The sequence below is a fragment of the Hetaerina americana genome, unplaced genomic scaffold (genome assembly GCF_022747635.1).
Source record: "Hetaerina americana unplaced genomic scaffold, ioHetAmer1.1.p SCAF_9, whole genome shotgun sequence".
In the NCBI taxonomy this organism is placed as follows: domain Eukaryota; kingdom Metazoa; phylum Arthropoda; class Insecta; order Odonata; family Calopterygidae; genus Hetaerina; species Hetaerina americana.
In genome coordinates this window covers 32,299,838-32,316,753 of record NW_027287538.1, presented here as the reverse complement: position 1 = coordinate 32,316,753, position 16,916 = coordinate 32,299,838, and the positions used below count along the sequence as shown (strand labels likewise).

Genomic DNA, 16,916 nt, shown 5'->3' with positions numbered 1-16,916 from the left:
GTTTTACAAAATTGAGAAATCTTTGGATTGTATCTCTTGAATGGAACATTTAAAAAAATCAGCAAAGAGATGAATAACGAGGTTTTTTTTTCCACCGATAGTGCACCACTTTTTTCACTTAAGAAAATATCCGTATTGTTTGAAACGAATAAATGAAAAAACACGAATTTATTTTCACGTGATTTTTTCCACGTCCGTCATCTTGAGTCTTGACTTTATTTGTCAGCAGAGTGATTAGTCAGTTTACATTCCCATCGCATCGCACACGCACTCGGTAGTTCAATTTGAGGTAACAGATGTTAGTAACGAAATGTGTTTTGATCATATTACTCGTATTCCTTGGCTAGGGGACATAAATGGAGTGAACCGGGTGCTGGTTGGGAAAAAAAACATGAAAATGGCGAAAAATGACTTAAATTGAAACGACAAACGATAAAATGGGGTGGAAGCTGGGTGAGAAAACGTCATTATTGTGAACTCACCGTACTTTGCTGAATTGGAAAGCGTGAGTTCCAAAGGAGAAATTGACACTTAAACCAAATCAAAGGCCTTAATTAATCGTGCTGGCGTCTTGGCGCCTATGCTAGAAATTGAGATAAAACATTACCCCCCACCATTTAAACCCACAACCTGCACGGGCGTAGACCTACGGCGTAACTAACGCCAGCAGATCCCGACGACGCACCTCGTAAAATTTCCATTGTTGTCGAAAGGAAACCGGGGACTGAGAAGGAAATGGACTGCCGCATTTGGTCGTCCAACTTACCTTCCGATTCGGACGACCCCGATTGGCTGGAGGAGGAGCCGTGGGGTGGCGAGGCGGCGGCCGCCGCGGTGGCTGACAGCACGTCTCCGGCGGTCTCGGTGGAAAGGAGCACGGCAGCGCCGTCGACGAAGGGCGCGAAGCCGGGGAGGAAGCGCGGGGGATCGGGCGAGACGGCCAACAGCTCCTCCAGGGTCTTGTCGCGGAGGCAAGGGGCGATGTCGTCCTCCAGCAGGTCACCGTGGCAGCCCGTCTGCTCGGCTACTTTCCTCTTAACGGAGAGCGGGTCCCGCTGGAGGGCCCACGGGCTGAGTGCCGACCCACTCAAGAGGATCACTCGGTGCAGGAGATCTGAGGGTCGAGAAGAAAACAACGGGTTCAGTTGGCGAGTGCAACTTACGATCTATGGAGTTCAGTACACGGGGGGTGGAAAAAAATGGGGTTTGAGGGGGAAGCGTAACCCACCAGGAAAGGAAAAATATTGATTCAATGATGATGGAGAGAAAAAATGTCAGTCCGCCCATTTGTGTGTAACTTACATCGCTTTTTTGTAATGCATTTTAAGGTCTTTGATGAGCGAAAGAAGTAGATTTTAAGAATATCTTTTTATTAGCTTTTGCTGATTTCACTGAATAAATAAACTAAATTTTTACAGTAATTAGACTACATGTGCAATTATTATGCGGTTATTCTAAGAATATACAAAGATTACTTGTTCAGTCATTATGGAATTTCATTAATTTGAGCTGGAGATCACTGAATTCATTAAAAGGTCTCTTTTATAGAAAAGAGACCTTTTAATGAATAGGAACTAGGAACGCGTATTTCTAGTATTTTATAAAATATAATATATATTAGCTACTGATTCCTTAACCATTCCTCCTCTCATCAATTCATATTACTCATATATTCTTATTTTAATTTTTTTGATGAAGAAAAACAACCTAAGGAATTGGTTGCAAAAGCAGGAAGCATTTTGCTAAAATATAGTTTATGTGAAAACTTCACTGACCAAACATTGACCGCCGTTAGGTTGAAACCATTTAGCACAAGTCCCGTTTCCGTCCTTAGCTCTGATTTTTGGGTCATCAAAATTGATTGAAATACGTGGAACAGTCGACCATTGTCCTTCAAATGAGCTGATACACATTTAAATGCCATATGATTTTTGATCAAGAACTCCCAAGTGTCCATTGTCCGTAACACTTATCGTCCTTATATGATGTCATCCTAAAATTGTTTTTTTGACTTGCATGAGAGACAATATTCTCTGTCTAATAATGATGCAAACGATATGTCTCAAATCAAATCACCTATGTGGAAGGTGCCACCACATTATTCTCCCTAGAATAATGTGGTGGCTTGCATTCAAATATGACATGATGGCCTTACTCCGGGTAAAATATTCCGGATGTTAGTTAATACCCCAATCGGATCTCCGGGTGGGGACTACCGGGAGGGGAACAGTCAAGTTGAATAAATGCAGAATAGGGGATATTTTAGTTAGTGAGGTCATTAGGGGTGTGCTGGAAATTAGAAAATGCAAAGCCGGAGGTGGATAGGCTGGGATATACATCATGGGATTGAGCGAAATGAAGTGGGCAGGGGCGAACGACTTCTGAAGCGACGGCTACAGGGTGATATACTCGGGAGACAACCAGAAAATGGCAGGTGTAGGCATCATACTCACGAAGAAATTGGTAAGGAAAATAATATCGTGCTGGCAATACAATGAAAGGAAACTGATGATAGACGCAGAACCTACGGATACAGCCATAGTACAGGTGTATATGACGACGTACGGCCATTCAGATGAGGAAATAGAAGTAGAAAGGAAGTATACGAACAACTAGAAGAGGTTCTAGGAACAGTAAAAGGGAAGAAAAACCTCATAGTAATGGGAGATAGATGTGGTCGGCTAGGGGCGAGAGGGAAGTAGCGTGAGATATTTCGGGTTGGGAAAACAAACGCCGCGGGAGAGAAACTGATAGAATTCTGCAACGAGAAAAACATGGCAGTGGTAAATACGATCTTCCATCAACATTCGAGAAGAAGATGCCAGGAGACAATGCACGATAGCAAATTGACTATGTACATCCTTGTCAGGAAGAACCAAGTTAAGACGAGTAAGAGCTACCCCGACGCAGATATAAATAACGATCACAGCTTAGTGATCATGGACGGCAGACTGCGATACAAGAATGATACCATGACAAGTGTTTTTTTCATTGGCCTACGAATATATCTCATTTGCCTCCCATTCTCCAAATTAATGCCTCAAAAATAGCGTATTTACACTTATCTATCTTATCTCCTCTTACATTTCCTAGCCTCAAATGCTATTTTATCCACTACCTACCTAACTAACTACCAATTAAAATTTGAAGAATTCTGAGAGATGAAAATATGAATTTAAAGAAAATGGGAAAGTTGCCGCAACAGTAACTTTTAACGGAGTCATCGACTAATGTGCATTAGAATGCAATAATTTCAATATGTAAAAATCATTTGCCCGGTCAAGGCGAATGATTTTTGCACTTTGAATTTGTTTCATATCCCACAATATTTTTACAATATTTCCTGTCCTAATATTAAAATACCTCTGTTAGTTTCACAAAACTTTCCTGTAGGTAGTGGATAAAATAGCATTTGAGGTAAGCTGTGTGAATATCGGTTTACTTATAACCATTGCTATTGTAATTCTTGTTTTCAATGACAATAAATTAAGCAGAATCGTAGAAGTTACTTTCAAAAGATAATTTTCTTTACACTATTTAAAAGCATTTACTGATGGATTAAATTACATAAACGTTCCATTATTATATAGCTCTGGTTTTCTCGCTGGTTGATCATTATTCTGCGCTCAAATTTTAATAGAAAATAACTGAGTCGTTTTGCACTTCAGGCACGAAACAATTCAAATTTATTCCTCAGGAAAATGCTTCTTTCCGCAGTCTAAGCTATACTCACTGCGAAATCGCCAAAAAAGAACCATGAAACTACTTGCTGCACCGGCAGGATTCCCATCCGAAAACACTTAAAAGCGCAGGGAACTGCATTGCACGGAAGTTAAAGAAGTCTTTTCCCCGGCCCCTTTTTATCCCGTTCCTTCCTTTGCCTTCTCCTCACCCACCCGCGGGGGGTTCAACTTCCAGAAACAAGTACGCGAACGCCGTGAAGTTTTACGGTACTTTCTAATATATAAGAGGCGGTTTTCTCCGAAAATATTGCCCTCAGAGGATGGTAGGGAGGAGAATGGGGCGGAGCCGTTTAATGCCGTCCGCGGAAGACAACCCCCCATCTTCTTCACCATTTCTCTGATCTCAGCAGCCGACGGAATTAAAAGCGGAGGGGATAGGGGGAGATAAATAATATCCCGCGGCTGCGGAGGCAGCGATCGCCGCTGCAGCATCCTTCCCTCTCCCGGCCACCCTCACAACCGCACCTCACGTGATACAAATTTATCACCCCCGGGAAAAATCTTCAAAGCCCTTCCCACCCACCCTCCTTCCAAATTCTCCTCGGAGGAACGGTGCTTTTTTATCGTGGTCCCAGGGAAAAATGCTGGGAGCTTATGCTAATTCCGGCGCGTTATGGGCCACGGAAGGCGAAGTTTGGCCAGGCACTGCAGTGATAACCTTTGACGGATGACAGTGTTGGTGTTTATAATCAATGCGTTCGGGGAGAAAAATGGTGGGAGGTGTTGTTTATGCTCTCAGGAAGTAACTGTAAAAATAATCGGAAATAGTCCTTGGGGATCAAATATATCGGCCTCAATTTGTGCGAAATGTTTTATTCTCACAAATAGCAACGATTGTGTCGTAAATCTTTGTTATTTAAGTGTCTCATAGCTCAAAAGCTTATTGATAGGTTACTTCTTGGTAATTTTATAGGGAATACTCATAGCATCGACTCGGTGAACACATTTCATATTAAATAAGCCCTGGGAAATAATATAAAATGATCTTTCAAAGAAGAAATGCAAATACTATCTAAACATTTTGTCGTAATTTCCTGAATTAGATTTTTTCAAACTTCTTTCAAAATCTTTCACTCTGTTAATAAATCCTTTAGACTTTAATTGACTTTGATAATTAATGAAAACAAATGTAATATTGTTGGACGATTATCGATTATGTCTCGAGTCGTTGTGATACTGGAAATATAATGGGTTGAAACGTACCAAGTCACTGCAGTAGATATCTGATCGTTGAAAATGTTTATGGCTCCCAAGAGACCCCTTAAATGCAGAATAGAAGTCTAGCGATGCATATTGAAGTTGGTTCTCTATTTAGCGAATGAAAAACCTAATGCATTTATCAAATTAAAACAAAAAACGAGGTAATTAAAAAAATTACTATTATTGATATAGAACTAAAAGTACTAAAAATCTACTGAAAAATATTCTGAGGAACCTCACGATGCTAACTCCATGAGTACATTCATTGTTCAACGGAAAACCCAAGCGTATGACCGTAAAATTGTAATAATTATAAACATAAGTTTTCGATAAAATTTAAAAATACCATATTAAACGGGGAGTATAATTGATAAAGGATAGAAGTTGAAATTTATTATATTACGGCATACACGGGAGCAAAACTCATGTGCATGGAATAAATAGTGCTATATAGAAATAAAGCTTGCATTTTTTATGCCAAAAATATTTAAAGAGCATTTTTGAAACATTGTAAATATCCGCATGGGTATTTATCCATTAAAATACCCATGAATACATATTTTATAGAGGGGAGCAATAACTTATAGAGGCGAACATTTACAATCAAACCAGTCAGATTATGGACTTGGAAAATTTTAACATTGTGAATGATGGACGGAATAGGACTCAAAATGATGCATAATCAAGATTTGGACACATTTAGGAATTGTATTGTATAAGACGTCCCATTTCACAATCTAAATTTATAAAAGTTAGTAATAGTGGGCTAAAGTTAGTTCTCTAACGCCCAAGTTAACCTTCGAATATTTTCCACTTGTATTCCTTATTTGCATTAATTATTTCTTTGGAGCTGCGCACAAAAGGGTTGAACGTTATCTTAAGGTAAAATGATAATTCATATTTGCCAAAAATGAAAATTTTCATTAGTAACTCTTTTCACGTGGGTTCTATTGTTTCCCTTTAATCTAATCCTGCGAATGCGCTCGAAGCCTACTAGAATATGCACTGAACTAGCAGCAGAAAATGTGGTATCCGATGAATACTTATTGGTCTATTAATCAAAAATATTTAATTATCGGACACAAAGTTCACCCAAAAAACGTAACTGTGCATGGCTTAAAAATTTTCAATCAAGTAATTTAACTGCGACAGAGATTTGATTTTATTCAGACCATATCGCAATTTTAAGAAACAAGAGTAAGAATACAAAAAAGGTGACGAGCTGTAAATTACTGTGAAGTTTCAATTGGAAGTACAATTTAATCCTGATTTACAATTAATTTCCTCATTCCAATTAAAATATTTTTTTAATTTCCATAATGTCACTTTCCATTATTTCAACCCATTAGAGACAATATCTTCTTCTAGGAAGTTTACAGTGGAAGCTCAATGGAATATAATTTGCTTTAAAAGAAGAGAGAGGTAAACCTGGATCACTTTTAATTCAGCTGGAATATGATTAGCTTTACGCTTTATTAAAACGTATTTGAACTAAATTTAGCGTACATGTTAGAGACCCTTCTTTGTGTTGAGAATCTCATGATCTTCGTTTTCTTATGATTAAATCTCATCCCGTACCCACCATATGAGTCTGAATGCGCAAAGTGTTGAATGTTATCCTCAGGTTGACTGGCTTAATATTTCTTGAATACCCTAAATATATTTTGCACATCAAATATTACAGTTCACTTTAAGAGTATGAAATATCGCCCAATTTAATAAAAACATACTTAGAAAAAAAGAGATGAAAAAACACCTTCACGTAGGATTTCGCTAATATTATTGCAATTACTGATTAAAATACGCGCATGCAACATCGTCGAGTGGCACACAAGTCCGCAGGATCGTGATTCATTTTACACAGCAAATTTTTAACAATAACAAAAGCGATCATTCATAAAAATATGAGATAGTTTATCAGTGGAAAGTATGCTTACGGAACTTTTTCATCGGTTAGTCGAACGATTGGCATCGTTTTAAATTTATGATGCTCATAAATATGCTCATCGCTAAGTAGAAAAATTAGACATAACTCCCATGTTCATTTTTTCATGATATAAAAGGAATATGTACTCAATAAATATTTGATATGGTTAAAGTTTTGGTTATGCTACCATAGTATAATGACTCACCGCAATTTGCAGATAAATGCGACATTCTAGCTGTATTAAAACCAATAATATCATGTTGAATAATAATAATATCATGAACTTCACGCATCTTATCAAAGTAATATATCGTCGTAAACTTATGCTAGTTATTGGGGATGTGTTTTTTCAAACTACGTTCAGTTTCCCAGATTTGAGAAATATTAAACGTCGACTTTTTGAAATGTTTTATCGTGCTAATTCGGATTGGAAGTGATGAACTCGAATTTATAGTGAAGGGAAACAGGATAGTAACAGATTAAATGAAATAATTCTTGCCCATTTATAGATTATGATTTTAGTTCCTAGATCTAGATATTTTAAGGGGAAATCTAAAGGGCGCGTACGTATGTTTACAACTCTGGAATGAATTACAGGGTCGGTACTTCCGTAATATATCAACACACTTCCAAGCTTATCGACCGTCGGAAAATCCTCCCGATTGCCTTAAGAGACGGGGAGGGAGAGACGCTGGGCAAATTAAATAAGTCAAAACGGGGCAAAAAGAGTTTCATTCTCCATCTGCGACTGAGTGAATCCAAGGAGGGGACGGGGAGAAGAGACTGGCGAATGCGATGGGAATGGAGAGAAGCCAATTCTCAAGTCGCGTCACGTACCTAATGAAACAATGCGGAACATTATGAGGAATTGCGCCACCCTAACCCGTCCAACGAGCAAAAACATACAGTCCAGAACCCCACTTCTTTTCCACCTTCCCCCACTTGGATCAACGATAATTCAATCAGTGGATACTATAGGTTTTCAAAAGTTAACCATGGTTATGAAATACGCATTGAGCAACATTAGCGGACGATATCACATTTCCAAAACCCATTTCACAAAAAAAGAGCATAATAGATATTGGATAACAATTTAATCATCGTGTGCACTCAATTTGAATCTGTTATGGGAAAATTAATGCTTTTTAATCTCTCAATAAAGTAATTGAGCCATAGTCATATTAAAAAGCCAGTATTATTCCAACGGATAATGGCGTTAATTTTCAATTTACTTGATAAAACAATGTGGGTAAACTTCAAAACGTTCCATACAATGCATTAATGATTGGGTGAAACTAGTTGTTCATTAATCAATGCCCGGTGGGAATTTGTCGAGATTGTATTATTTGGTAAATTAGCAATATCTCTCTCCCACAAAGTGAGTTCTGAAAATATACGTTTTTGATAATTGAACGATATTCCGTCGCTAATAATTGGCTGGGAAATGAATATTTATATAGTATTTTTAGTAGAATAAATAATTTAAATAAGACCAGCGGTTTTATTCAGAACAACAAGAATTTACATCTAAAATGTCCCCTTCATTCCTAATTCCTTTCATTTCAGAACTTCATGGAGTCGATGGTCGGTGTATTCTGAAAAGAACGCACTGAAGCCTAATGAAACAACCTAATGCCTAATGAATAGAGAACTTTGAAGAATTATGTTCGTTCGAAGGTTTCCGCGGCGATGAGTAGGTGATTTCCACATTTTTCGGGCTGCGTCCGCGTATGTCGTTTAAAAGTACAACAGTTTCGCCAGCTATCCTGCTGGCGTCCTCAGGTCAAGGATGAAAAGAAGCTTGTTGTCCCGTCTTATATAGGAAAAATCCGGCGCCAATACCGGGAAATTTCTTGGCCAATCAGGGAACGTCCTCATATTTGCGCGGGATTATTCGTTTCCACGCACTGTGGAGTGGGTATCCATCCTCTCTGTTAAAATTTTTTGGCCTTTTAACGATTTCAATGGCCTCTCTGATTATTCTCTGGAAGTATTTTCCTTCTTTCGCTATTATTTTAGCGTCGTCGAAGAGAATAGAGTGTCCAGGTTCACTCCAGGCGTGCTCAGCGATGGCCGATGCTCTAAACTGTTTGGCCTTGGTTGCCCTCTGGTGTTCACTCATGCGTGTTTTCAGCGCTCTGCACGTTTCACCGATGTACCATTTGCCACAGGAGCATGGCACTTGGTACACGCCTTCTGATATTAACGGTGAAATTCCATCCTTGGGTCCGGGTAGGGTGTCAGCTATCTTGGTGACGCAGTTGAATCTGGTCACCACATCATGTTTCCTTAAAGCCCTCGCGATTCTTTCCGAAGTCCCTGCGATGAAGGGGATGGTGACGTAAGCCTTCGGACGTGGTCTGGAGTCTTCCTCTCTGTCAGGAACAGCGGTGGTTTGTCTCTTCTTTTCTTCCTTCTCGGCCCTTTTTTGGATCATATGAGCGCTGTATCCATTCCTTTGCAGGGCATTTGTCAAGTGTTTCTTCTCGTTGGCAATAGAATCGGAGTCACATATTTTATATGCTCGGTTGACAAGTGTGTCTACCAGTGAGGTCTTCTGACTGGGATGGTGGTGCGATGCAGCATTAAGGTAGCGGTCGGTGTGAGTAGGCTTCCTGTATACTCTGTGTCCAAGCCTCCCATTCCCTGTATTTCTCTTCACCATGACGTCCAAGAAGGGCAGTTGATGATCCTTTTCCACCTCCATAGTGAAGTGGATGGCTTGATGCTGTGAGTTCAGATGTTTCAGGAACTTTTTTAATTCTTCCTCTCCGTGTGACCAAATGACAAAAGTGTCGTCGACATATCTTAGCCACAGTGAGGGCCGCTTGTCGCAGGATTCCAGTGCTTTCTTTTCGAAGCTCTCCATGTAGAGGTTGGCCACAACCGGGGAGAGGGGTGAGCCCATCGCAGCTCCTTCCATCTGCTCGTAATGGTCACCATTCCATAGGAAGAAGGAATTGCGGAGGCAATGCTCCACCAATCCTGGAAAGTCCTTAGGGATTCCGCGGGAGGTGAGTTCCTTGATGATATTCAGCGATTCCTCAATAGGGACGCTGGTGAAAAGCGATTCAACATCGAAGCTGACCATGAGATCGTTGTCGTGGATGGTGATGTTTCTTATTACGTCAATGAAATGCGTCGAGTTTTTTACGAAGCTGGGTGTCTGTCCGACGTGGTCCTGCAGAGACCGCGCCAAGTACTTGGCGAGTTGGTAAGTCGGAGCGTCAATCTGGCTCACAATCGGTCGGAGAGGTACATCCTTCTTGTGAATTTTGGGCAGGCCGTACAGTCTCGGTGGTTTCGGTGCAGTCGGAAGCAGGCGTCGTTGCTCTTCTTTTGGAATAAGCGATCGTTTAATGATAGCCCTTGTGCTTCTCTCCGTCTTGGCAGTCGGATCGCTTTTCAATTTCCTATAAGTCGGACTGCTGAGGATGAGCGATATTTTCCCTTCGTAATCCTCTCTATTTATCAGGACTGTTGCGTTGCCTTTGTCAGCTGGTAAAATGATTATACTCTCGTTGTCCCTTAGCTCCTTCAGTGCTCTCCTTTCTTTGCCGATGGTGTTTGATCTTGGTGGTTTTGCGCCATGGAGGATACGTGCGACATCTTCTCGGATTTCGTCGGCGGCCGCCTTCGGAAGTCTCCGGATCGATGACTCTACCTCCGCGATGATCTTCTCAAGTGGTATCGTCCTTGGGGTCAAAGCGAAGTTCAGACCCTTAGATAAGACTGCGAGGGTGGCTTCATCTAAATGAAGGTCCGTCAAGTTCACAACCGATTGGCCATTGTCAGCCCCATTAATCGAGGTCAGTGGATGCTGCTTACAATGAAGTTTGTTGAATTTGTTGACTTGCTTTTCCCGCGTCGCCATTAGACTGGCTCGGGAAGAGTCGTACGTAATCCGCTCGGTTGTGTCCCAATCGTCAGCTTGTAGGGTGGCAGCCAGCTCCAAATGAATATAGTACAATTCTTCGGAGAGGCGGTCGAGGTTCCAACGTTTATCGTGAATTCTCTCTCTCAGAAGGTCTTCGCTGCAGCGGCGGAGGATCTTCTTAGCCTTGGGTGTGTTCAGGTGGTGTTTGACTTCTACGCAGGTAGGAATCGTCTCCGTGTCTCTGCATCGTTGAAGGAACGCTAACGATGTCAAAAGTCTCTCCTTCCTCGTTCTGAGCTTCTCGAATCTCCTTATCTTCCTGTGAATCTCCTCCCCGTAGAGGTGAGTAATGTTCGTTCGAAGGTTTCCGCGGCGATGAGTAGAGCAGAGTATAAATGTGGAAATCACCTTTGAAGAATTATATTGAAAAGACTGATTACTGAGCAGCAGAAATACCTTCAAGCAATAGGAACGGTCATAACCTCATTCCGGAAATGAAATGTTTTCAAGTTTTTACATCCCACGATTACATACTTGATAAGTTAGAAATATACGCGAGTAAGATACAATTGAACGTAAAATCATGTTAAGTTATTCGTTTCCTATTAGGAGTATGTGCTATTTTTCTATCACTACGCAATAGGCCATCCTTTGATTCTCCCCTTACTAACGACATGACGTAGAAGGTACCCACATAATCATTTGAGCCACGTTAAGTATAAGAATACTTGTACCAATTGATTATTACAATAATTTTTCCTTTAATTAAAATTGATTATTTCATAGTAAAGGTTTTATTATAATTAGTGAAGGGGCCAATTTCGCGATTTCAGTTTCAAATCTGGTCACAATTTTTACAAAATGACTTGATTAGATCATGCATTTTCTAACGATAGGGCAGCATGCTAAGTTTTTAGCTCCTTGGTCATTCGGAGTACATTTTCTCTCTCGGCTGTGAATAAATATTAGAAAAAATGTGGAAGGAATGCCTGGAAAAGATATTTTGGTTGGATGACTAATATTTGAAAATTCAGTCCTCGCCTTATGCTATGAGATTAGATTGCGTCTTTACGATTACACCGAACGGAAGCGTGTATTATATGAACTATTCATATCCATAAAAGTATTGTTTATGGTAAGGTGGGCACGGTGAATTCGCTTCACAGACCTCTAAAATACAATTTTCCCGCTGCGCACTAAATTCATCTGGGGTTGAGTTAATGGGGCCAAAGAAAAATTACACAACTCTCGTGCAGCGTAATGAATGTATCTCAGGTTGAGTTAAAACTAAAGCGGTCGAGGAAAATGTAGGTGTATTAGGAACAACCAGGGAGGATAAATTCATTGTTAGGAGGGACTTCATGGGTCCTGTTTCCGCCTGCTGTTGGTACATCTTCCAAAGGCCTTTTGCTGAAATCAATTCGATCGTTCCTATTAATACAAGAGGTCAATCAACAAGATAATTAATCCCGATATTGAGCCTTAACCGTCGCCGTATCCTGCACTAATTTCATTTTTTCTTATTTATACGTATTTTTTCTTGCCATTACTTTTTTTTGCTTAATATTACCTACTGAGAAGTAATCCTAGAGTAGATTTAAAGTAGGATTGACGTAGACAGAGAGATTTTATTTCTTAACTCCGTCTAAAAATACTTTTAATCATCCTAAAACTATGTAAAACTTTGACTTTTTTGCAGCTCCATATATTTACAACCCCACTTAATCCCATCCATTCTTTTAATTCCTCTACTTCTCATACCGAAAATTCATTATTAAAATTTTATATCTAAATGGAGGATTATTATTGATGATGATACCTAAATATCACAATTATCCACAATTAATTTGCTCTCAATATATCCTGCATCTATTTCCCTGTCGAGTTGGTGGTGAATGCAGGAAAATAAGCCGTATTTGTAACGTGGAGATTTGTCATATATAAAGGCTACGGTTCATTAAAGGTTTCTGTTACTCTAACCACCAACTAAACTTAAGTTTCTCGTGATAAACTGAACAGTGATGGGACTTCGAATCAAGCCATTCACTCTACACGCACACATCTGCCTCTCTCTCAACCACCACCCCCTGCCCTTTTCAATCCCCCTTGTTTCAATAGACTCTCATCCCCCCCCTCTGCATTGAGTTCCCTTCCTTTCTCAGTCCCAGCACTCCATTCCCCCGCCTCCATTCCACGGCCAGGTTACAACACAATCCTCGAGTTCCGGACGAGTTCTCACTATGCCACCTGCGAGGAGCGGTAATATATATTTTAACGCAATTACATAATTGAGTCTGGCGCTGGAGTGCTCTCGCGCTCGGTTTGGCGCTGAGGGTGGGACGTGGGCGAGTGGAAGGGATGAAGTGGGTAGGGGGGGGGTTGGAGGGTGGATTTGATGGGTTTGGACTGACTGGCGGCGTGGGCGGAGAAATTGAGGTGAAGAGGTGGTTCGATGGGGTTGATCGGGGAGGGGGAATGGAGGCGTGGTGTGCGGAGAAGCATCCCTCGTTCACGAGGAATTGGACTCGCCCTGCATCACTGTCTTCTCTCCTTCTGTCCTCCCGACTATACAACAGTCATTAATAATCCGCTATACTCTCGTTTTCACGCACGGAGGACTTGCGTCGTGGGCCCTACATGCGTGCGGTGGAATTGTATCCACCGTTGTATTCAATTTGGGCGGCGCTTCCCCGAGAGTCAAGTGATTAATTATTTTAAATGAACAATTGAGTGGGATTTGAAAGCATAAAATATGTATGTGAGAATTATTTAAATGCGTTTCGCCGGATATGGAAAGTTTGCAGAGGAAATGAAAATGAGACCATGCATCCGAGTGTGGATAAAATAACTAGTAATCTTTCAGCAAAGCAGCAGTGCTCCCCAGGGTATTTTTTCAACTTTTTTTGACCTTTACTATTTCACCAGGGAGCTCAACTACAAAATTATTTTAAAAAATATTATGTGGAAATTTTGCTTTCTACATTCTAAAAATTTGCGCAGCCTTTGAATTTTGATGCCAAAAACGAATTTCGAAAATAATTAAAGCTATACCGTAAGCCTACACATTCGCGGAATCGAAGTTTACTTGAGAGCTCTGGTCCTTTTTCATTTAACTTTGAGAAATTATTAACAATATCGACGATTTCGTCTACAAATATATTTTATAAACTGATAATTTTTTTCAAAATTCCTTGAAAAATAATATTTCTTTGCCAGAAAAAGAATTGGTAATAATAACAGCATTGAGGGCGTTATACAAACTATATCATCGTGTACGGACGTAATATTTTATTAGTAATTTAAAAAAGGAGTTCAATAAATTTTCATTTCGTTCTTCAGAGTTATCCAACCGATTTTTATCTTTAACCGATGTAAAAAGTTAACCTTTCGCTGATGCTTGAGCATATTATTTGGAAAGTTTGATTTTGCAATAAAAAGCAACCAAATTTTGCAGAAAAACTGCACCAAAAATATTTTTAACGTATTTATTCAATTTTCTGAACAATCAAATTATATTTGACTGAAAACTAAAATCCACAGATTAACGATTATATGGAATTCCTGAATATACGTATATTCACTATTTTTCAATTTTTTCTTTATTCCGCCATAGTTACTTAAAAAAGGTGGTAAAAATAGAAGTGTAACCTAAATTAAATTTTGTAAATTTTGTTTAGCCAGTCCTTAAAATTAAATCATTATCGAGGAATATGACGCTTCAACGTCGAGTATTTTATTCGCATAGCATTGATTAACTTGCAAGATAAAAGATATGAATGGCCAAATACAGAATTTTTCATATCACAACCGTAATTAGTTTTATAAAAACATCAAATTCCTGAGCTTGCAAACATAAAATCTTTGCAAAGGAACTTCTTATTAAGCTAGAACTGAAGAATTTCGAATGCTAGAAGGGAGATTTTTCAACCTGCATTCCAGTTAGTCAGAAAGTATAAGGCTATCTTCATTCAGTAAATTATAATGAGTACAGAGACATTGGAGAGTGGAGTACATTATAATAAATGTTACTCTTGACCTATTTTGCCTATCGAAAATCATCATAGGTCGTACATGAGAAAATAACGTATTCTATCCGTGTTGAATTCAAAAGCCGCTTTCCTACATTATTTCGACTAAAATTTGGATGGGTTATCATGATGGTAAATGTTATGATAAACTTGCAATGATGATAAAATTATAATGTGATTTATTATTATTCTCGAAAAATATATACGAATTTATTCTCTACTCTTTTAACTATACTATTTTATTCTAATTTTACTGATGTTTTATAATGGATAGCAGTCAAACCACAGCCACAAAAAGTTACAAGTCACAGGGTAAACCATATTCCGAATATATTGAAGGGCGTTGATGATTTTCTTTTTACTTTCCGATCTAAAAGGAAGTCTTTTGTCAAATTTTGCGACACTCTGCCTTTGGACGAAGGAACGCGACAACTGTGTACGGAAGGATTGTGACACCAATGGAATGAATTTCACAGGATACCAGTCGATTGAAAACTTATGAGATCCATAACTAGAATCCTGTCTTCGCCAGTAGGTCCGATTTCAAAGAGGCACTAGGGTCATTCCATAGGCCGCCTGCCATAAAATGTTAAAAGACGTCAAGGATTTTTATGGGCACTCCCCAGTTTCCCTCCTTCAATAATGAGAAAGAACTCGAGAGGAACTTGGACGCCAAACTTTCTTATGAACCCGGACGACTGGGTTATACGAGGGAAAACGACGAAGGGTGAAGTCCAGAAAATTTGAAAGCCCATGGGTTCGCGGGGGAGGGATGAAAAAAATCCATTCTCAACTCTACCGGTGAACTGACGATGAAGACTCCGAATGATCATTCTCTGCGCGCGCACACACACTCAAGCGGAGTTTACTCTGTTTGGGACGGGAGGGAGAAGAGAATTGAAGTAAGTGGTTGGAGAAAGGCGTCTCTGTCACGGCGCGGGCGGAAGGTGGGCTAACGAGGACTTGAAAGCGGAAGTGGGAGTAAGTGGTTGGAAATTGGTGAAAGGGTTGAGCGTGGGAGGCGGAGGGAAGCAGCGCATGGAGGATAGTGTGGGACGGGAAAAGGAGGAGGGAACTGAAGGGGGAGATGAAGGGGAGAGGGCGTAGGTGTTCGAATGGGGGAGTTACGTGGAAGAGGAGAAGACACCCGACAACTGAGATCATGGAACACATGAATGTTGCTCGATACACTTAGAGATGGGATTCTCACGGGTTTGTGTGTTCCCTCTAATCTTCTCCGTCCTTCTGCTTCCAGCACAAACCTGTTTACCTCCACGACGAGATAGAAAAATAACCGTAACATCGCACACTAATTTCAAGTCTAAAAATACTTTTTATTTTCTCGTACGGAAATTCCAATTTTAGGTCGATTGCAGCCGTTTAGCTGACCTACGTCGACGACGTTAAAGAAGGAGCTGGTTGAATAATCATAAACCAATCATTCAGTATTAATTTAATCATTTCCAGTGACACAATAAGCTAAAATTAAACACTATGTCATGCGTGAATATCCAAAAAATGGTCGAATTTCTGCCAAACCAATGACAGAAAGTCAAGTTCAATATGTCATTGCACAGTTCGATGCTGTGCAAATTCTGGTCGCTAGGAAATAAATATTAATGATCCTGTTGGGTATTATTCTTAGCATTTACGGAAATAGGTGGCATAATTATTCAGTATTTCGTCTAATAAGGTTTCTCGCTTTTCATTTTCGATGACTTCTTCATAGCTTCTATATTTTATTGATGCTACTTAACTTTGATTTTCATTATGGAAGATTTATTTTTTTCGTTCGAGTGCGATGTCCACATTTTGATTCCTGCCAATCTTTTTGCCTCAATTAATCCAATGTTCCATATCCCAATTCCGTGAATACGTGTATTGGTGTTAGGAATATTTGTGCACAATTTTGACTGTATTATCGTTTTCGAAAGTATCCAGGCAATCACTGTCGCAGTGTGAACTGGTTAAAGGTGAATGAGTTTGCTACGTTTGAATTCAATGACTGGCAGGCACTTGAGCTGAAACAATTTCACGTCGCTCTGATGAAAGGCCGGATTCCCTGCCAGCCAATTAATGGCAGCAAAACGAACGTTTTCACCCTCTGCAATTATCGGTGCAATACTGACTGCTTTGAGACC

At 39.9% G+C, this 16,916-nt stretch overlaps 1 protein-coding gene across 1 annotated transcript in view; it reads right to left on the bottom strand.

Annotated features, from left to right (window-relative positions):
* Nucleotides 1–326: 326 nt before the first annotated feature.
* Nucleotides 327–16,916, bottom strand: part of LOC139699043 (uncharacterized) — a 757,338-nt gene continuing 740,748 nt past the window's right edge. The window contains exons 4-5 of the mRNA XM_071598045.1: nucleotides 767–1,114; nucleotides 327–373 (exon numbers count right to left, since the gene is read on the bottom strand). Of these exons, the coding sequence (XP_071454146.1) occupies nucleotides 327–373; nucleotides 767–1,114 (395 nt within the window). The remainder of the gene's footprint in view (nucleotides 374–766; nucleotides 1,115–16,916) is intronic.